The sequence below is a fragment of the Lissotriton vulgaris genome, chromosome 9 (genome assembly GCF_964263255.1).
Source record: "Lissotriton vulgaris chromosome 9, aLisVul1.2, whole genome shotgun sequence".
Classification (NCBI taxonomy): Eukaryota; Metazoa; Chordata; class Amphibia; order Caudata; family Salamandridae; genus Lissotriton; species Lissotriton vulgaris.
In genome coordinates this window covers 1,188,244,052-1,188,266,429 of record NC_141697.1, presented here as the reverse complement: position 1 = coordinate 1,188,266,429, position 22,378 = coordinate 1,188,244,052, and the positions used below count along the sequence as shown (strand labels likewise).

Genomic DNA, 22,378 nt, shown 5'->3' with positions numbered 1-22,378 from the left:
CTGACAAGGAGGGACTTCCCGTTGGGACAGGAACTGATTTAGAAAATGAAGAGTATGGGTTAGGTAATTACACCGTTAATTTCATGATTCTAACTATTGAATCTGAAGCTGCACCAGCCATACCAGCTATGACAGTATTACCAGTCACAGGCGAATTATGTGTCCGGAAAAATGGTTCAGTACACTTAGGTCATAGTAAATGCACTACTGTGGTCGAATTCAGTGACCAAGGCAAATCTACATTTAGAGCTTCACGTCATTCCTATTTTGTTTGTGGCCATACCGCATACATACGCTTACCTCTAGATTGGGATGGTACCTGTTACATTGCATTCCTTTTGCCACCTGTTTTCCTAGCCCCTCCTGATTATCATAGAAATACTAATCTAGTAAATCATCGACTCCGAAGAGATCTCCCGCTTGTCGATTACACTGAAACGGCATGGGAGCAATATACAGACTTCAATAAAGGTTTCTTCCCCTATCTAGGTGCTGTTTTTAATAGTAAACTGATACGCAGATTAACCAGAACTCTCGAAGCAGTAGTGAATGAGACTACTTCAGCTCTAGGTAACCTAACGGAGGAGCAGTCCGCCATGCGGGTTGTTGTTCTTCAGAATCGTCTCGTTATTGACGTCATCTTGGCAGATAGGGGTGGAGCTTGTAAGGTCATCGGGTCAAGTTGCTGTGTTTTCATTCCAGAAAACGCGCCCACTGTATATAAAGCTATCACACGTCTTCATAAAATTGCAAGTTTGATACACCAGAATCCAGGCACCTGGACTTGGTCCGGTTGGTTTTGGACAACGTTGACCGCTTGGGGATGGAAGATCCTATCCTTCCTAGGCATTGCCCTTCTCATAGTATTCAGTTGCTGCCTGTGTCTACAATGTGGGCCGGCGATTTGTGGCCTGTGCGCCACATCATGCATTCCGCATTCAAATTCCCATTCAAAACGCGAAAAGAAGAAAGAAGAGCAAATGATGTTACGTGAACAGATTGATCGATTCATGAGGATCGATGTATCATGAAGGGTCCGTAGGGAACAAGGAGGGAATGAGGAAATATAAATTTTTGGTCAAGTAATGTTCCCTAACGCGTACCCCACCGTCTCCATGTACTAGCTTGAAGTGCATGTAATTTCCCTCCTGTGCCAGCTATGAAGACGCAAATACATTTGCGTCCATCTTTAACATGTCCTCTTTCAGATCCGCCATGAACGGATTGAATATTCAGTTTCTAAATATGCTATGCCAACGTCTTTTTGTGGTATACTTTACACGTTTTTCAGCTCTGGCGAAGTAGGCCCTGATTCTGTCATCGAGCCTCTTTTTCCTGCCTTCTGACTCTGAGGGCCTCAGCCCAGGCTGCCTCTGTACCAGTGACCCCTGCCTTACTTCTTGCGCGGCTCACGGCGCTTAACCAAGCCTTCTGCCTGCCAAGACTGTCTTCAACCTTCGAATTATCTGTTCCACTCCTTGAAAATACATTCCTGTCTCGTCGTTCAAGTAAACATCCTCCCAGCTGCAGGGGCAATGGGCCCGGCCTTTCTGTCTCCGTGCAAGTAATTCATAGACTCCGTTTCCATGGTAGGCCCATGCCCCTTCACCTCTCACGTAGACACGTAGACACAAGACGCTTATACACGCACTCACAACCAGTATAGAAAAGCCTCCGTCCGAGAGACCTTTCCCTTCCAGATACTACAGTTCCTTAAACATAAGATAACAGATACGATTTGGGATTAGGTTGATCTGACATCCCAGACTTATGTCTACACTTACAGAGCTAAATGTCAAGTCCCCTTCGCCCTCCAGTTATATGTCAATCGCACGTCATGCTGCTGCGCGCGCATCTCTGCCATGTAATTCTGCTGACACTGTAGGATTCTCTTATGGATCCACCTACTTGTGACCTCATGATAAATGACGTTTCTAGTACACGCCTTCATGCACGCCTATTGCAACGCCTTTTTCTGTTACGTATGAGCATTTTATCTCTCTTCTCAGCTGTTACGCCTTCTGCATATGCCTGTATTGTAATGCATTGACTATATATATGAATAACTGTCAATAAAATGTTGTCTGTCAGTCCCTTCCCGAACCTATGTGGTGACGGAATGGTAGGCCACCTTGGCTCGAGCCAAATACCCAATTCCTTTTTAAGGAATAAAACCCTTTTTGAGTAAACCTCAATATCACGGATTTTGCCTCTTATTTATCTGAGTTATTCGTATTGACTTTATCGTTTAAATTAAGCATGGGTAATTAGATTTTACCACACTGTGGGCGTGTGCTGGGGGCGTGACAAACACTGGGGGCGTGTGGTACGTTCCGCCCTTCATGCCATGTCTCATATCGTGTGCTGGGGGCGTGGGCGTGTGCGGGCACGGGATTACGGAAAAAAAAGTGAGAGTTGTGCCCAATATTTCATAGTTTTTTCTTCCCAGGTTCAGTACATTCCAGTTCCGGGTGTCCACCCTGCTCCCTTTAAATACCCCTGCACCCCATAATCATAACCCACCCTTACTCCTTAAAATACCCCAACACCCTTAAACACTAACCCATCTTAACCCTATAAATATACCCTGTACCCCAAAACCCAAACCTATCCCTAAACCCTAAAAATACCCCTGTACCCCAAAACCTAAACCTAGCCCTGAACCCTATAAATACCCCTGTACCTCAAAACCCAAACCTACCCCATAAACCTAAAAATACCCCTGTACCCCAAACCTAGCCCTGAACCCTTAAAATACCCCTGTACCCCAAAACCCAAACCTACCCCTGGAACCCTAATATACCCCTGTACCCCAAAACTAGCCCTGAACCCTTAAAATACCCCTGTACCCCAAAACCCTAACCTACCCCTGAACCATAAAAATAACCCTGTACCCCAAAACCCAAACCTAGCCCTGAACCATAAAAATAACCGTTTACCCCAAAACCCAAACCTAGCCCTGAACCATAAAAATAACCGGTTACCCCAAAACCCAAACCTAGCCCTGAACCCTAAAATACCCCTGTACCCCAAAACCCAAAGCTAGCCCTGAACCCTAAAAATACCCCTGTACCCCAAAACCCAAACCTAGCCCTGAACCCTTAAAATACCCCTGTACCCCAAAACCCAATCCTACCCCTGAACCCTAAAAATACCCCTATACCCCAAACCTAGCCCTGATCCCTAAAAATACCCCTGTACCTCAAAACCCATACCTATCCCTAAACCCTAAAACTACCCCTGTACCCCATAACCCGAAACTATATCTGAACCCTTAAAATACCCAAACACCCCAAAACATATACCTCAGTACCCCAAAACATATACCTCAGTACCCCAAAACATATACCCCTATACCCACACTTACCTTATCCAAACATAAAAAAACATGCTTTTACCATTCATGCATTTACAACGAATTTAGTTGTAAATGTATGCGTGGTAAAAGCATATAAAATGTAATGCCATGCGTTATAATGGCATTGCGGAGTCATGGTACTTTCGTAATGAAGGTATGCGGAGTGATGGTATCCGGAAAGAAAGTTGCGGAATAATGGGTGTTTACCCTCCCCCGGTAAGTACATTGGTGGCACGGCGGCCCACATTTCCAGCAACATACTCATATTTCTTCACCACCGATTTGAAAAATGCACAGGTCTCGCTCATTGATTGCCAGCACCGACATACACTTTTAACACACCTCCCGCCACAAGTTCTAGAATTGTGAACTTTAGAGCTGGGGAGCTACGTTCGAATCTCGGCATCAGCTCAACATACTGTGATTCCAGGAAAATCGCTTTGTCTCCCCGTGCCAACCACAAATGAATGTGTTCTTCTGTAATGTAAATTGTGCTCATGCCATGTTGTCGAGTTTGCGCTATATAATATTATAATTATTATAAATTTAAAATGTGGGAGCAATCCAGACTTACAGAACAGTTCTCACCATCCAGATACCTTAAAGGGGAGAAGGGCAGGAGGAGGAGGAATGGTATAGGGAGCGTGAACTGATCTACATATTCCAAACTACAAAAAACACATCTGAAAGCAACACATTTACCTTTTCTAACCTGATGATTAATTTATTCACTTCCACAACGTAGTGATCGATTCTGGCGGCTCGATGCTTTTTGAAGTCTGCAAGATGACTCTTAGTAGCACCTGAAAAAGATAAAGAGCAAAGGACTAAGACAAAGTTATGTATTTTAGTACACACCTGCTAACTTAAAAAAAAACCATAATGTTTCTTATTCCGGTATAACATGCCTATGTGTAGGGTGTAATTTATTTAGAGGTCTTATCATGACTCATGAATGGGCACAGAAAGCTTTATAACTAAAACAAAATTTTTAAAAACCATATTCCTACTCTTTTTCTCTGTTGAAAATCCCAACATGTTATTTCCTACACTTGTGTTTACCCAAACGTTTTGGAGCCATGGCCCAATTTTTAAAACAAGTATTTACATTTTGTTGTGTGTTACAAGAAATGACATCCTACAGCCTTTTCTTACACAGTCCCTGTACCACAGCAAGACTGTCACATAATTCACTTTCCTTTTCTTTCTCTGACTGCAAAGTGAGAGGAGTTTGTAAAGACCAACCGTGTGTTAGAAAAACAATCAGCAATTTCTTAAAAGACAGCCTGACATTTGACCTCTGTCTTTAAAGCGTAGCAAATGTGACCATATAAATACAGAATTTCGAAGAATCTTTATTGATTGCTTGGACTTTTGATATCAACCACAAAATCGGCTTATGACTATCCTGGCTTACAACACCAAATCACCAACAGTAAAGGCACTATCAATAAGAGCATCAAGATTGAGTTGAGTTTCTCACTGTCTCATGCAGTGACACCTATGACTAGTATGTTTCCTCACCAAAAGGCTCCTGAGAAAATACCAAATGCCTGATCCATAAGAAATACCTGGAGGCCTGATCCAGGTTCCAAGAAACGGTACACTACTTGTACCACCTCACCAGATCACATTCCAAGAAGATCACAGGGACCAAGAAGGAATACCACAAAGAAGATATCCTTGTCTTCACTCAGCGACATCTCCCACAGTATTTCCACTAGCATAGCACGCATCAATGACATTCTAAGTTTTCAGGAGGTAAGCAGCAAAACTGAAAATAGAATTCAAGTTCAATGCACTAGCTCCATAAAGCATCACCGTTAGACATACAAATTCCAACTCTATACACAGCAGACAAAACAAGGAGGCAGTTGAATTAGCATCAAGGCCTCAGAAGAACTAGAGCATTTAGAAGACCTACAGTTGTGTATGACAAAGTGTGCAGAAAAAAGTATAGTGACCTGTTTAAGTTTTAACAACATCAAACACATACCTATAGAAAAGGAGGTGCAGGATACGGTCACTAGATAAAATGTTCCTGCAACCCAAGCAGGGCGAGAATAGTTGTGAGCCACAAATTTGCAGAATTTATATTTCGAGAGGTAGTCCTGAGGGTTCACAGTTATATATAAAAAAACATTTACAATCCAAAGTGCTTCACTTTACATCAGATCTGGCAACAGCCCCTTTTTTTCATGCATAGCACTAGCTCATCACAGAAGATAAAAATAGCTTCGCCTAACTTTACCTGAATTATTGTCAGATAAAGGTGAACTGGCAAGAACGTACGCCAAGATTTCTGGTCAGCATTTACAATCATACAAAGTACGTAGGTTTAAACATCAACATTGACAAATCAACAGCTTCTGCAGAACAGAAAGTTCACCTCTTCAAAGTGCTGCTTTATACATGATACAAGCTCATCTGTCATCTGAGAAGGAATGGCTCTCAATCCAGGAGTGTAGAGAAATTGCTGACAATGTTAAGTGGACTGAGTCTGCTTTGTATGTCTCACAAAACCCACGGTGTCACTACACACAGGAACACCGTAGGAATGCATGATGCTGGAGCACAGGACATAATTAATGTGCATATAGTGCGGTTGAAGCACTTTGCTGAATTCTGAAAGAGTCTCCCATTGTCTGCCATGGGCTCAGTTTTGCTTGCCTAACATTATCAAATTACATATTAAAGGTTAAGATATAAAAATACACAGCATTGAGTTAGAAAGAAAGTTCACTTTCCCAGGGGTGCACTTGGAAGGTGTGGGCCCTGGGCAATTGCCAACTTTGCCAATGCCTTAAAAAATCTCTGATCCAGATTATGCTTGCAGCCAATGTACTCAATGTAGTCGTAACATTTTCATAATTGCAAGGCAAGTAGGGCAGTACTCACTATTTTCAGTTTCATTGCCCATAAATCTTCTTCTTTCAGGATTTTCCTAGGGGTTTTAAGAAGGACAGGATTAGCCCTTAATCTGCTGTTACCAAGTTATGTTATGTTAAATGGGCTTATATAGCGCATGGCTGCCCCAGCAACGGGCGTCCCAGCGCTTGCGGACAACCAGACAGAAAGAGAGATAGAGCACAGAAAGCGGCCTAAGAATTGAATCCCTGAGTAGAGGCAAACAGCCAGGTTTTGATAAGTTTCATGAAGTGCCAGTGGTTATGAGTGGCGCGTGCCTCAATGGGGATATAGTTCCAGAGGGCCGGGGCGAGGGACTTAAAGGAACGGCCACCCGCTCTGCATGTGAGAACCAATGGTTTTCAGCCGTTCTAGTGTCCCACATGGATAGTATATAACCACTAGCTAGCTGGTTTCCGTTTAGCCTCACACCCTGTACAATACTGGTGCCAGAACTCTGAAATGGGGTTTAAACCCAATTCTAAAGAGAACCGCAAGTGAAGTCTTGGCACCACCTGAAGTAAAGATCTCAAAATGTATTCTCAACAACTTGGATCTTCGCTTTTCCAGCACATTCCCAAAGCCAAGAGCCATGAACTGCAGCAGCACCAGGTTTTTGTTTGTCTATATACTTGCAAGACTGTAGATATTGACTGGCTGCGCAATTACATAATGGAAAAAAAAAGTTAATTACTTGTAATCCTAGTTCTTGATTATAGCTATTTCCAAGGACTTTATGCACTCACCCACTTTCCCTGTTGTTCTGCTATGCAGAAATGTCGCTACCCTATTGAGTCCTTCGTTAATGTGATGCCAGAACCAGATACGGGTCCGGTCTAAGATGTGGATGACGGTTCCACATCATTAGTGTGTTTGTTGCATTACTCTCGACAAACAGCTCTTCATTGGAGGATTCAGATATCTTTTTGAAAACACTGGATTGCAGTAAACAATCTTCTAATACAGCTTTTGGGTCTTTTTAATGGTCAACTGTACTGGAACTGAACATTTATACTGAGGAGTTTTTCTTCTTGGATGCCCTGAAGCAGCCGGATACGGACGAAACACGTTGGCTGTATTGGCTTTCCAACATATCATTTGAAATAAAGGATAGAGTAGTTTCTTACCTGTAACTCAAGTTCTGTAGTAGGGGTATCTCTGTTATAGTCATAATCTAGTGAATAGTCCCGCTCATGTGCGGGGACCCCGGAAAAATCAAAAATAATCTAATAAAAAAAAGTAGTGGTGTTGTCTTTTTCCTCCACCGCCGGTTTGGTTGTGGGGATGGGCTTGCCATTCTATTCACTAGATTATGACTATACACAGAGATCCCCTACTACAGAAGGAGTAGTTTCTTACCTGTAACTCCAGTTCTGTAGTAGGGGTATCTCTGTTATAGTCATAAGCGCCCGCCCTCCTCCCCGGTGGAGAAAAGGATGAAATACTGAATGCTACAGGTCTAGCTTTACACACCTCCAAAAAGAACTGAAAGTGGAGGGAGTTGCTGTGCATTCTGGGATACCGAGAGGTCTGGAAAGTTTCCTTAAAGGCACGGTATCCCTTTTTAAGCCATAGAATGGCAGCCTATGGGGGCTTGTCTATCCATCACTTCCTCTCTATCATTCCAAGGATTTTGTGAAGGGGGAAGTTTCTCTATGGTGAAACTTGGCAGACTGTGCCGAATATGATATTGGTGGAATGTCCTTTGCATTTCTAGTTGAAGTACTGGACAGTGTAGCCGTGCAGGTATAGGCTGCATTATTTGTCTTGAATTCTCTCTTAAGTGTCTATGCAGGACTGCACAGAAGACAGCTTAAGAGATTATTTTTGATTGCTCCGGGGTCCCCGCACATGAGCAGGACTGTTCACTAGATTATGACTATAAACAGAGATCCCCTACTACAGAACTAACGTATAAAGACAACCTCTCGTCTCATATGTGCGTGTCTGGCATCTGTGCCCTTAGTACTTTACATGTTGTTTGTGTTGCCTCTCAGAGCTTTGTGTCTAATAAGAAATGTAGACCACACTAACACCCAGGAAGGTATCTTGGCGCTGAGCAGGTGTGAGTGTATCCAAATTTAGGCCTAGTGAGATTACTTGAAAAGTCATGTCTTCCGTTTCTTGAAAAATTCAAGAAGTGAGGAGGAGGCTCTTATCTGAAGTGACCGGTCATCCCATGCTTTAGGAGCAATGTAGGAGTAGGCTCATTTGCCAGCTCTTTTTTCAGGTGTGTGCAAGTAGGTGAAAAGACAAGTGGAGGTGTCTAGAAGGTTTGTGAAAGCAGATGCAATTGTTGGGGTACGCTGGGCCTGCGTTATGTAATGCCTTGAAAGTGTGGGTGCGGAGTTTGAATTGTGCTCGTCTGTGTATGGGGATCCAGAGGAGTTCTTTCAGTGCTACGATGTTAGTGCGAAGTAGGAGGTTGAGAGTGATTCTGGCTGCCGAGTTCTTAATGGTCTGTAGCCTTCTGGCGAGTTTTTATTGATTCCAAAAGAGGATGATACTGTAGTCCGCCTTGCTTGTGATTAGGGTTTGCGTGACAGTTTTCCAAGTGTTGGGAGCCATTTGAAAATCTTCCTCAGCCTTTCCTGGTTATGTAAGCATGAGGTGGTTACGGCGTCGACTTGTGCGATCATATCACGTTTGCTGTCAATGACAATCTTGAGGTAATTGGCATGCGTGTTGGTCCTAACTCTGCTGGCCACCAGGTGGAGTCCCACAGTGAAATACTCTTCCCTAAGATCACAATTTGGGTCTTGCTGGTGTTCGGCTTTAGGCAGTTTGTTCATCCAGTGGGCAATTTCAGTCATGCAGGAAATTAACCTAAACCGGGTACTGAGTGTCTTGCCCGTGAGGGAGAGAATGAGTTGCATGTCATCAGCCTAGGAAAGGACATTGATTGAAGAGGACATTGATTTTATGAGAGTGAATGATGCTTTCTTGAGGGATCAGGTATGCGAAGGAGAACGCTGGGCTCAGGGAGGATCCTTGGGGAACTCCTCCGAGGTCGCGGGAGTCCAAACTGTAAGGTGCCAGGCTGACTGACTGTGTCCTTCCAGTCAGGAAGAAGCATATCTATAGGATGGCATGCTCTTGGATTCCGATGTTGTGTAGGCATTGGATGAGGATGTGGTGGAAGACAGTGCCAATGCTGTGGAGAGGTCCAAGAGGATGAGGGCCACTATTTTACCTCTGTCCAGAGTCATGCCAATGTCATCCATGGCGGTGATGAGTGCAGTTTCGGTGCTGTGGTTGGATCTGATACCATGTTGCGTGTTTCCAAATGTTCGGGAAGGTTGCAGAAGAGGTGGAGGCATTCAGAATGGGTGTGAGCATGGCACTGATAGGTAGCTGTCTTCTGGAGTAGACGTGGTGGTGGCAGGGGTCCAATGGCCCGAGTAGTAGGACTTCCTGGTGGTGGCGGTAACCTCTGGGGTGATGGGCTATGTGGTTAGCATGGAAAAGATTGGAGGCATTTGGTGAGGTCTGTTGGATCCATCTGCAGAATGCAGTTGCTGTAAATGGTAGTGATTCGGCTGCTGAAGAATTGAAAGACTGTTGTAGAGGTCCTGAGAAGGGAAGATCATGTTTGAGGCGGCCACTGGTGAGGTGAAATCCTTCACAATGGCAAAGATGTATTTGCTTCTGTTGGTGCACGCATAGTTGCTGTCTGCCAGGGCGGTCCGTTTGCTTGTCGAGATCATTTGGTGGTGGTGTCTCAGGGTGGATTTGAATGTGCTCCTGTCTGTATTGTCCTGGCTCATTTTCCATTTGTGCCCCAGATGTTTATAGTGGCGTTTCATCAGTCAGAGTTCCTCCATGTACCAACTGGCCTGGATTTTAGATCTTTTATTGCTGTGTTTGACTGCCCAGGAAGTCAGCGCAGGAGGTGATCCATTTTTTTAAATTCATGATGGCTTTGGGAAGGTTATTTGTTGTGTTCAGGTCGGTGGATGTTGAGGGTGGTGTTCTAGTCCTCGCCAGTGATGCGTTCCACTTTGGGCAGCCTGGTCTTATGGTGATGTGTGTGTGATCAACCAGGATGGGGATGCTGAACTTCACAAAGGCATAGTCTGTAGGAGACTGGGGTGGACTTGTTGACTCTGATGTTGACGAAGGTGGTGAAAATAGTGTCCATGAAGTGGCTGGTTCCATGAGTAGGTTCTGTTACCCATTGGGCGAGGACCAGGCTTTCAAGGGCTTCCCTGGTAACCCAAAACGTAGATTTTAGTGGTCTGTTCAGGTCAGATCCGAATGCTTTCGAGCTTCTTAATAAACTGATGGTCAACTGCCACAACTGGGTCCTATTGGAAAGGTAGGCCAGCTTAGGGGCTAAAATACATAGTGTAGTTTTTTTCTTGTGGTAAAACCATGCTACTCCTCATTTTCAGCATAGGGTTGATCAGGGGCCCCTGCCAAGTTTGCAGTAGTCTGGGGGGTAGAGGCGAGTAAATATGCTTCCTTTTAAAAAATGAATAAGATTAAAAATCATTGCATGCAATTAAGTATGTGTGAATTTTTTTTTTTTATTGTTATCCTCCAAAACGGCATGGCTATTCAGTGTTCATGAATTCAGTGAAGCGATTCCCATGATGGAGAACTAGAATTACAGGGGAATAACATTTTCAGTCATCTTAAAATGTGCAAGAAAACTATAACCACAAACTGAAACAGTTTCAAATTTGGTCGCAACAACCTTCTCAAATTGAACAGGAGGCAAGCTTGACCATAAGCACAGATTTCTTGACAAATTTTCCACCTATCTCAGTTCAGTGTTCTTACCTATTTCCTGTGGATCCCACATGTAAGGATCAACCCCCCCATAGTTGTAGAACTCATAGCGCTCCTGGCTTCCAGAATCTGTTCGCTCCTCTCCTTCTCGCTTCAGAAGCTTGTTTTTCGCCTTCCGAACAAAGCCTTCAAAACAGAGTAAACAATTAATATTGGAAAACAAGGTAAAGGAAGTATGCAAAGCTTATTATAAATCTTAAAAGCAACACACGCCTGCCTATATATCGGTGAAGACTATATTCTTCACAAAACAGTATTTTCCAGTGGACACTTTCTTCGCAAACATTAATTTAGCAAAGTATTTTGGTGAATGTAAGGGGGAAAGAATATATTTTACCTGAGTGGTGGGGATTCAGAAAGACATTAAAAAAGTGCAGAATAATAAACCAGAGGTTTTCTAAATCAACTAAACAAAAGAGGATCTTGTTGGTGAATGGGGAACATTTTGAAGCTATGATTAGGTTGTAAATTGGCTGTGAAATATATGTAGAATGGTACAGAATAAAAATATTTCAAAGACAGAAAGTAGAAAACTTTAAAACTCCATGAAGCAAGGAAACAAAAACATTCCCGGGTATGCCAAATAAAGTAAAATTAGGAGGCGAGATAATCAGGCTTAACATACGAGAGGAAACAATGGTTAGTATTAAGTAATTGGGCACATACTTAATAGCTGAACAATTACAAGCATTCAGTATATGAGGAAATAGTGAGATTACAGATAACTACAGACCAGTATATGATAGCAATGTGGAAGCAAGGCAGTTTGTTAAAAAAAAAAAAGACAGTTTTAAGAGCTTTTTGCGACAACGTGAATAAAATTGTTAACAAAATAGATGTCATCTGCGAACATTGTAGGCATTTAAACAAATCTAAGCAGGCACTGGTAGTATCTATTTCAGTAAGAGCACTGGACGGATCCAGAAAGAGGCAGATTTAAGGGCCATATCACCATATAGTGCTGAGAAAGTTAACTAGAGAGTTAACTAGATAATTTCCATCCATTTGACTCTAAACGCCTCCTTCCCACTGCAGGCACTGCTATTATATTTGCACTTCTTCAGTCACTACTGTTGCCGCTACCCAAAGGCCGTCATTCATTTACTTTGCGTCATATTTGCTTTCAGATGTCCTCAGTCTACAGCTATCAACTCGCTAATTAAAGCACAGTGTTGTCATTATTTCTTCCATGTTTTTACATCAGATCTTCTGTGTGCTTACCATACTTCACACCTTTGTTTCCCTACCTTTTTACTTTTTCTTCACCGCTTTTAGATTATTGAAAGGTCCTCAGCGGCCTCCTTTTCAAACTTTCTGTTGCCTGAAATATTTTTCTTTGCCTGAGCTTTTCCATACTTGTTTTCTCTTCATTTAGGTTTTTTAATTATATTATGAAGTCTTCAAATGTATTAACGGTCTTCCTTTCCACACCATCTTCTGCTTTAAATAATGATGGATGAACACACTCCAAACTTGTGTTCAACCACAAGTTATACTCGTTTCTCCTTGCACTCTCGGTGCGTGATTTTTCTTCCCCTTGATTAATTCCTTAACATTTGTATAGTAGTAAAGTCCAAAGGAGCGAGACAATGGGAAGCGTGAGCATCAGGTCATGACTGTTTCCTTCTATGTCCCTAGCTTGAAGAGAGAGAGCTGGTGACTACCAAAGTTCAGTTCTCCTGATAAAATGTAGGAGGAAGTTAAGCATCTGCTCGTCAGAATTGTGGGAAATGAACAGGTCACAATTTTGAACATCTTTAGAGCAGATTCAGCATTTTACCCAGCAAAGTCAAAATGACTGACTTCCTGTTTTTATTTCCATTGCTATAGGACAGCAACAACCATTCGTAAAGTGAAGAGTTCTGGTTGTATTGTGCTAACGACTTTAAACACATGTATTGTCAAATTATGTTTACAAGGAGTTGCATGCACATATATGGTGTGAAAGCCTGACGTACTGGATTTTCTAATGCTGGGAAAAATAGCAAATGTTTCCCTTCTGTACAAGAATGGATTTAGGAGATAAAGAACTGAATGTGACAATCAGTCTGATGACTGCGTGTGCTTTTTAAAAATAAAACTCCCTCATGCTTTCTACTGGAAGCACTTCTTGGAAGGCAGACTAATAAAATGAATAGCCAACAGCCTGAGATGAGAGAGTAACACTTCTCTATGAAGAGTCAAAGTCCACTCTAAATTTGAAAGACTTGGTAACAAGATGTCTCGTAGACACCGGCAGTGTCAAGCCAGACCTAAAAATGGCCAAAGCAAGCACCACATAAAAAACAAATACATCCTGTGGCCCATTCACCCTCTGGAAAATGGATTCAGAACCTACCAGCACTTCAGCTCCAGACTTTTTATTATCGTGGTATGTTAGTTTCGTTGTTCCACCGAGCAGCAAATTGCAGGGATCTCAATGAACTAATTAAGGGGTTTTCATTTGAGTGGGCATGAAGGAATAAAAAAAAAACGATCTGCTATTGTAGGAAAGGAGTTATTAGTCTTTACACACAGGTCTTTGCAACTGCAGACAATGTAAACCATTTCAAAAGGTATGCTCTTCTGCACCCCTTCCCTCCTCCACTCAATGGGCAGGTTTGGGATTCAAGAGTAGAGTAGAAACAAATATAGGCCGTGCAATGAGTGGTTAACCAGGAATGATTAATTTATCACACCTGAACACTAATTAGCAATAGCACAGCAAGCTGGTGAAATGTCACTTTCGGAGCTTTAGATCGAGACAGGATTTCTGAATATACCATTCAGTACATAGTGGTTTACTCCACAGCTTTGGTAGAAGCGTTATTTCATGGCTGACTCACTGCTTGCTAAGAATGAATTCAGTCCAATTTGAGGAAAATAAAGTAATACATGAGTTTCCAGAGGAGGCGAGCATCGAGGTTATGTTCTTCAATGCACTGCAAACATACTTCAGAGATGATGGAAGGCAAGGGATAGGATGAGTGGAAAAGTGGCATTTTGTAAAAGCAGAGCTGGCAGTCAGGAAAGCGGCAATGAAGACTAAACGCATCCATATCGAATATGTGATGTTACAACGCCATCAAAATGATCGCGGTATGTAACATTGCAGTTTTTACAACGCAAGTCGTTACAACGACTTGCGCTGGAGGGCGCTGGACTTAGGAATAGTAAGATTTACTATTCCAACAACAGTAGGGAAGGTGTTGGAATAGTAAATCTTACTATTCCTTAGGTTATAGCCCCATCAAGCGCAAGTCAATGTAACGCTTGCGCTGTAATGGCTGCGTTCTAAATGCATTGCAGTGTAATCACCGCGATGTAAAGTATGTTTCCATCCATATCCAAAGTCATGCATTGAGGCCAGAGAACGACCACAGATTAGTAGATAAATGGCAAGAGATGCATGCTGAAGAAATGCCTTACGTATGATGAACCTACTACACTGGTTGCACTTTGTATCAAGGACGCTTGACAAACATATATGGACATACATAGTGAGGTAAGTTTCAGCATGTGTTACCACACTGTGGGTATGTTATATATACTGTTGATATTGTGCATTTTATTAATAGTTATTCCATTTTGAAATCCATGTCAAGCCTAATTGAGTTTGGAATAAAAACTGAAACTTTTTGGCAGAACTCCCAGTTATTGCCATAATGGATGTTTTAAGTTACGTATGGTGACGGTCCTATTTACTGAATGTGGTAGACGTCCATTTTGAATACAATTTTGAACTACAAGTAGGGCGGGTAGGACTTAATAAGAAACGTTCTGGGGGTTACCTAGGATTCATACAAATGTTTAAGGATTCAACGTAATGTGTAATGTGTTATAAGGAAAACATAAGCGTGAATATAAATAATGTTAAAAAAGAAACGTTATTGAGAATCAAGTGCTTCATATTTAACAGCAAAGTAGTTGCTGCAAAGTCAACAGTTCATTGCTTAACTGAGCACAGTGGATACCGGCACAGCAAATAGTTAGCAAAGTGAACACTCACAACATGGGAGCATCTGTAATCTGAATGGTAACAAAGACTGGTCTTCATCTGTAGGATGTAAAACCCGAGTCTAAAAAGTAACTCAAACAACAATCACGGAGGGTATCTGCTGAGACACCGTGAATGGCCCATTGGCCTTTTTCCCCATCAGTGAGTGCTTGACAGACTTGCCATACTTAGCAAAATGTGGCAGATTTCAGCAGCCTTACGTTCACCTTATCATCCCACATCATCAGCAGTGCCCAAATATTATTGAATGCAGTTTGGAATACTTGAAAAATACTTTAATATAAATTGGAAGATTCTGGCATATGATGGCAAGCACTTTGTCAATTACATTACCCAATAAAACCTTGAGTGGGGGAACCACACCTGAAATCGTGAAGTCCTGAAGAATTCTATGGGAAGAGGCAAACCTTAGGCACGTGAATCATGCGAAGGGAGAAGCAAGAATAATGTTTTTTTAGTGGCAATTGTTCGGGAGGATAGCAGATCCTTGTGTTAGGCCAAGACCTGAAAAATGTGAAATAAGTGGAATGCAAAACTTGAATGCGCTATGAGTTTCTTGCAGTGGGTGGAACCTTGGCCGCATGAGGCTGAGATGCAATGTGAATAGTCCATAAATTTCAGGATAATCTCAGGTTCCTGGTTGGAGGACGGCACTGCGGGAACTCTTGAGACATACCGGCAAGAGCACAGCTGTGGAGTGAGTGCCTTGCGGACAATGCACAAAATCATATACTGAATACTTTGCTGCAAAGGTTTAACATAAGCCATTGTATGCATGGGTGTATATACACCTATATAGATATAGCTATATACACACACACATACATACAAACACAAATGTAAAAATTGTAAGCAAACAACACTGCTTTCAAATGAAAGATGGTTGGACAAATGAATATACGGTACGGTGTACTGTCTGCTTTTTTAGGTCTCGCAGACATGCGTTGCAGCTCTGTTCGCTCTGCGAGGCTTCTTGTACTCTGGATACTAAAGAAGTGGAGTTTAAGCCTGTCCCTTCTTTCCATTGGCTTGCGTCATCGTTCATGATAAAAGCTGGCTTTCGATTGCAAATGAGGCTTCTTAGTCCCTCCTTGTTACCGCCCAGTCTCCTTTTGGCCCCGCCCAACCGGACTGGTTCTTTCACTTGCGGCGTTACACTGTCTCCTTTATTAGTGGGATAGCACTCTTTTGTGTTCATTTTGCGCTTCACCGGCCGCCATGTACCGCACTATAGCACATTGCTTGGTTTTTTTTTATTGTGGAAAGCTTTTTTAAATTTATTTTTAAAATTGGTATGATTGCGGCACCTGCGCTTTACTTTAGTTAAGCGCGGGTGCCGCGATTGTTGAAAAAGTAAAGAAATAGATTTTTCTTCTATTTCTTTACTTTTGTTGCAATCGCGACACCCGCACTTTACTTTACATGGTTAAAGGTTAAGAGCGGCTGCCGTGATTGTTGAAAAAGTAAACAAATAGAAACAAAGAGAATGCTACTTACCAGTATGCATCTGTTCTTGGCATGTAGGGCTGCAGAACCACACACTATAGCATTAGATCACCAACTGGTGGTGGGTCTAGATGATTACACTTAGTTGTTGTCTTGCAAGAGTCTTTGTCTGTTGGATGACTCCTCCCTTAGATCGTTGTGCGCATGGGCATCAACTCCATCCTTAGATTGTTTTCTCCACTGGGCAAATGATGGAGTTGTATGAGTACAGATAGAGATGACCACGTGTTGTGTATCTAAATAAGATAATACTGGAACAGATACAGGTAGCCAGGGAGGCGGGTGGGCATGTGTGGTTCTGCAGCCCTACATGCCAAGAACAGATGCATACTGGTAAGTAGAATTTTCCGTTGGAGGCATATGGACTGCAGACCACACACTATAGCATAGATTGCACAGCAGTTTCTCCCTTAGCGGCGACCACCCGTAATTATTGCAGTAGTTTAAAATAACGTTTTGAGTACAGCCTGGCTTGCACTTGCTTGTTGTTTTGCCTGCACATCTACACAATAGTGTTTTGTAAATGTGTGCGGAGTAGACCATGTAGCTGCTTTACAGATGTGATCTAATGGTATATTTCCTAGGAATGCCATAGATGCCCCTAACTTACGGGTAGAATGAGCCCTAGGGGGAATAGATAGAGTGCATTTTGCTTTTTGGTAACAAATTTGAATGCACTTAACAATCCATCTTGCAATGCCTGATTTTGAAATAGGATTCCCCTTATGTGGAGGGGAAAAGGACACAAACCGTTGTTTAGTTTTACAAAATGGTTTTGTCCTATCAATGTAGTAGAGAAGCGCTCTTTTTACATCCAATGTATGTAAAGCTCTTTCTGCAACCGTTTGTGGTTGGGGAAAAAATACCGGCAACTCAATAGATTGATTGAGGGGAACGTTGAAATGACCTTTGGCAGAAACTTTGGATTTGCTTTAAGAACCACTTTATTGTGATGAAGTTGTATAAATGGTTCTTGAATTGTTAATGCCTGGAGCTCACTCACTCTTCTCAGTGAGGTAACAGCTACTAGAAAGGCAACTTTCCATATAAGAAACTGTAATTCACGCTTATGTAATAGTTCGAAAGGAGGACCCATAAGTCTGGTGAGGACAATATTTAACTTCCATACAGGAGAGGGTGGTATTCTGGGAGTAATTATGCTTTTGAGTCCTTCCATAAACGCTTTGATTGCAGGTACTCCAAACAATGACAAATGTTGTCTGTTTTGAAGATATGCTGCTATGGCAGCAAGATGAAACCTAATTGAGGAGTATGCTAAGTTAGATCTTTGCAGATGTAACAGGTAGCATATTATGTTTTGTATGGAAACATCTAAGGGGTTGACGTTATTTGTACAATACACAGCAAACCTTTTCCACTTTTCTGCATAACACGCTCTAGTGGTAGGATGTCTTGATTCTTTAATGACATTCATGCAATCAGGTGGTAAATTTAGATATCCAAATACTAAGACTTCAGGAGCCAAATCGCTAGATTGAGCTGCATTGGGTCTGGATGCATAATCTCGCCATGGTTCGGTGTCAGTAGATGTGGGGAGATGTGATTTGGTACTACTGAGAGCTCTAGTAGCATTGTGTACCACGGTTGTCTTGCCCACGTTGGTGCTATGAGAATCAATGTGAGAGAATGTTGCTGTAGCTTGCGTACCACTAATGGAATTAGTGGGAGTGGTGGAAAAGCGTACGGAAATTTGTTTGACCAGTTCATCCATACCGCATTACTTTGGATAATTGGGTGGGTATCTGGCGCTGAAGCTTGGGCATTTGGAGTTGTGGTGTGTGGCAAATAGATATATCTCTGGTTGTTCCCACCGTTGAAATAATGGCTGAAGAACTTGAGGATGAAGCTCCCATTCATGTATCTGTTGTCTCTGACGACTTAACAGATCTGCCACTTGATTGTGAACTCCTGGTAGATGTTCTGCTAACAGAAAAATGTTTTGAGGAATGGCCCACCTCCATATGCTCTGCGCCAGCCAGTAGAGCTGTACGGAGTGTGTCCCTCCTTGCTTTTGAATGTAGTACATTGCGGTCATATTGTCAGTTCGGAATAGTACAGCTTTGTTTGATAGGTAATGTTGAAACGATTTTAGAGCTAGAAAAATCGCTAGTAACTCCAGATGATTTATGTGGAGTAGTTTTTGTTGCAGTGTCCATGCACCTTGTACTGTGTGTCATTGTAAATGCGCTCCCCATCCTGTGACAGATGCGTTTGTGGTTAGTATTATTTGTGGAACGGGTTCTATAAATGGCCAGCCCTTGGAAACGTTTTTGGTGTTCCACCACTGCAGAGAGCGATATGTCTGGTCGTCTACCATCACCAGATCTGTTATTTGTTGCTGAGCCTGATTCCATTGACTTGCCAAGCATTCTTGTATGGGGCGCATTTGTAGTCTTGCGTGTGGTACTATGAAAATGCAAGATGCCATCATTCCTATTAGTTGCATGAACACTCAAGCTTGTAGTGAGTGTTGTGGCTGGAATCTTTTGATGAGATTCTGCATATTTTGTATTCTTGTTGGGTGGGAGTATGCTATTGCTTTGGAGGTATCTATGGTGGCACCTAGATACTGCTGAGACAGGGACGGTTGGAGATGTGACTTCTTTTGATTTACTGTAAATCCTAAGTTGTGCAGCTGGCAGATCGTTTGATGCTTGTGCTGTACACATTGGTTGTATGACTTTGATTTTGTTAACCAGTCGTAACACTCAAAGTGCTGTAGTTACTCCGAAAGGGAGTACCTTGAATTGGTAGTGTTGACCCTCTAGTACGAACCGTAAGTACTTTCTGTGAGATTGATGAATAGGAATGTGGAAGTAGGTGTCCTTGAGGTCTAATGTGGAAAGGAAGTCTCCTTTCTTTAGCAACGGTAGAACCTGTTTAGTGTGACCTTATGAAAATGGTCTGATTGTATGTACTGGTTTAGGGGTCTTAGATCTAGAATAGGTCTGAGGGACCCATCCTTTTTGGGTATGAGAAAATAAAGAGTAAGCACCTGTGTTTTGATGCTGTTTTTGGACTGGTTCTATTACATTCTTTTGCAGTAGATTCCACTTCTTGTCTTAATAGTATTAGGTGTTCCTGTGACATGGGGCGCTGTCTGGGTGGTATTGTTGGAGGAGTGGAAGTGAGCTCCAGGCAATAACCTGTCTGTGGTTATGGAGTTAGAGACAGGTAGGAACTGTTGTTATCTACCCCCGACAGGAGTGGAATGGTCTGGGGGGATGGAAGGGAAGTCACTTATTGGGGGTAGGGGCGTTGCGATTGTTGTTGCCTCTGCCTTTATTGTTGTTTCCTCTAGACCCTCCTCTATAATATCCCTTACTGGGCGAGGTTTGGTTGGGCACTTTGTAAGAAGAGGGGGTGTTATTAGTTTGGAAACCTTTAGAGGCGCCCCTATATTAGGAGCGACGAAAGGAACGTCTATGGGCTTGCGTTTGTAAAGCTCCCATTGATTTTGCCATATATGTATCTTTCTTCATCTTTTCTAGTGCACTGTCCACTGCTGGACCGAAAAGATGTTGTTGGTCGAATGGTTGGTTTAAGATACTAGCTTGTACTTCTTGTTTGAACCTGAGATGCGTAACCATGCATGTCTGCGCAACAGTACACCTGTATTTACTGCTCTAGATGCTGTGTCTACAGTGTCTAGTGCGCATCTTATAGAGGTATTTGTTATAACCTTGTCTTCTTGTATTAGATCAGAAGCCCTAGTCTTATATTGTTCTGGCAAGTGTTGCATGAGTGACTCTTAACTCATCTTATTGAGCTATGTCATATCTGGCTAACAGGGCTTGAGTGTTAGCAATCCTCCATATGTTGGCTGCTTGTAAGATAGTACGTTTTCCTGACGCATCTAAAAAGCTTAGACTCTTTGTCAGGGGTGGAGCATCCCCTGTTGTCTGCGAGTTAGCTCTCTTTCTCGCATTTGACACTACCAGAGAGTCTAGTGGCAACTGTCCTTTAATATATATGCTGGATCAGTTGGAGCTGTTTTGTACTTCTTTTCTAGTCTGAGGTTAATTACCCTTGCTCTGACTGGGTCTTTAAATATTTCTGGTGCATGTCTTACCACTCCATTAAGTATTGGCAGTGTGGTTGTGGTTTTATGTGACGTTAACAGTGTGTCCATTAGAAAATCTTCTTCTACTGGATCGGTTTGTAAGTCTACTCCATGAAAATTGGCTGTTCTATGAATGAGCTGTGTGAACCCAATGGTGTCATCTGGGGGAGATGGCCTAGACGGGTATGCCTCATCTTGTGGTAGATCTGGTGTATCTGGTGCATTATAATCTTCCCATGGGTCACTTGATGGCCCAGACATATCATCTGGGTCATTAATATCATCCATTTGATGCTCACTCTCTACCTCTTGTGAGTAGGTATCCCCCTAATCCTCATCTTGTGGTATAAAGCTATGTGTACTAGCTGGTGAATGTACAGGAGAGATCTCTACTGGCATTTCTACTTCTGGTGAAGGAATTCTTATAGGGGAAGTTTGAAAATGTTTTTCATAGGAACTGGTGGTGGTTTAGGATAGTCCATTTTCCTCTTTTCAGGCACTGTGTATACATGTCCAGTCTTTGGATTGATTTTAAGAGTCTTTTGCCTTGCATCAGGTTCGAAAAGCTCTTCTATTGGCAAATCCTTTTTCGGCGCCGAAAAGTTTAGGCTTTGCAGTTTCTATGGTCTTTGGAACGGTTTTTGGTTTTGGTTCCGAAGACTTTTCTCGTCTTTTCTTTGGATCTGTGCTTTTTGGATCCGAAGCCTTTGTTACCGGGTGTTCAGATTTGCCTGCCCTTGGAGCCGAAGTATGTTTCGGTATCGGAACGGTCTTCGGGTCCACTTTTTTTGGAACTGGGGTCGTTTTCGGTTCGGTAACTTTGGGAACCTCTTTGGGTGCCGAACTTGGTTTCGGCTCGCCTGTTTTCGGTACCAATGGATGTTTCGGTGCCGGTGTTGACTTTGGCTTAAGAACCTTCTGCTTTTCGGGACCGACAAACTGACTCGAGCCCGGGTGGACTGGAGGCTTTTTAGTGCTCTTCGCTGCCGAGCCTGAAGGTGGGGCGTCGGAAGGTTTTGGTCGGTGTGCACCTGGACCCGAAGGTGGAGGTGGAACCGAAGCCTGTCCCGGTATGGTGGGGTGAACAGGGTTGACGCTCTTACTCACGACCTGTTGACCACCTGGAAGAAGATCATCTTTGGATCGATCCTCGTCTCCGGAAACTGAATCCTCTGCTTCAGAAGAGACGTCTTCTTGCTGTTCTTTGGCGTCCACCTCGATCGGCGCCTCGTCGATGATGAGGTCTGGTGTCGAGGAAGATGACTGCTCCATGGCTCTTTGAGCTCGACGGTCCCGGATTGTTTTCTTGGACCGGAATGAAACGCAGACCTCACAGATTCGACTCTCGTGCTCTAGAGACAAGCACAGGTTGCAAACCTCATGAAGGCCAGTGTGGGGAAATTTGTGTCCACAATGAGGGCACTTCTTGAAGGGTGTTCTTTCCATGAGCCAAAGGCCCAATGGCGCAGTTGGGCCCGATGGCACTGACGAACGCTGGAATCGAGAAGTATAGACTTTCTTCGACGCAGGTAACAGGAATCCGTGTCGATGTTGTAGATTGATTTATGTATTCGAAAAGAGATCTGTAATGGGACTGAAGGATGAACACATCCGAGCCCGATGGCGGAAAAAACAATCTAAGGATGGAGTCAATGCCCATGTGCACTACGATCTAAGGGAGGAGTCATCCAACAAACAAAGACTCTTCCAAAACAACAACAAAGTGTAATCA

General features: G+C 42.8%; 1 protein-coding gene across 1 annotated transcript in view; it reads right to left on the bottom strand.

Annotated features, from left to right (window-relative positions):
- LOC147693009 (rabenosyn-5-like) overlaps nucleotides 1-22,378 on the bottom strand; it is a 141,556-nt gene that overhangs the window by 71,793 nt on the left and 47,385 nt on the right. Inside the window, exons 4-5 of the mRNA XM_086939251.1 lie at nucleotides 11,051-11,185; nucleotides 4,061-4,161 (exon numbers count right to left, since the gene is read on the bottom strand). Of these exons, the coding sequence (XP_086795377.1) occupies nucleotides 4,061-4,161; nucleotides 11,051-11,185 (236 nt within the window). The remainder of the gene's footprint in view (nucleotides 1-4,060; nucleotides 4,162-11,050; nucleotides 11,186-22,378) is intronic.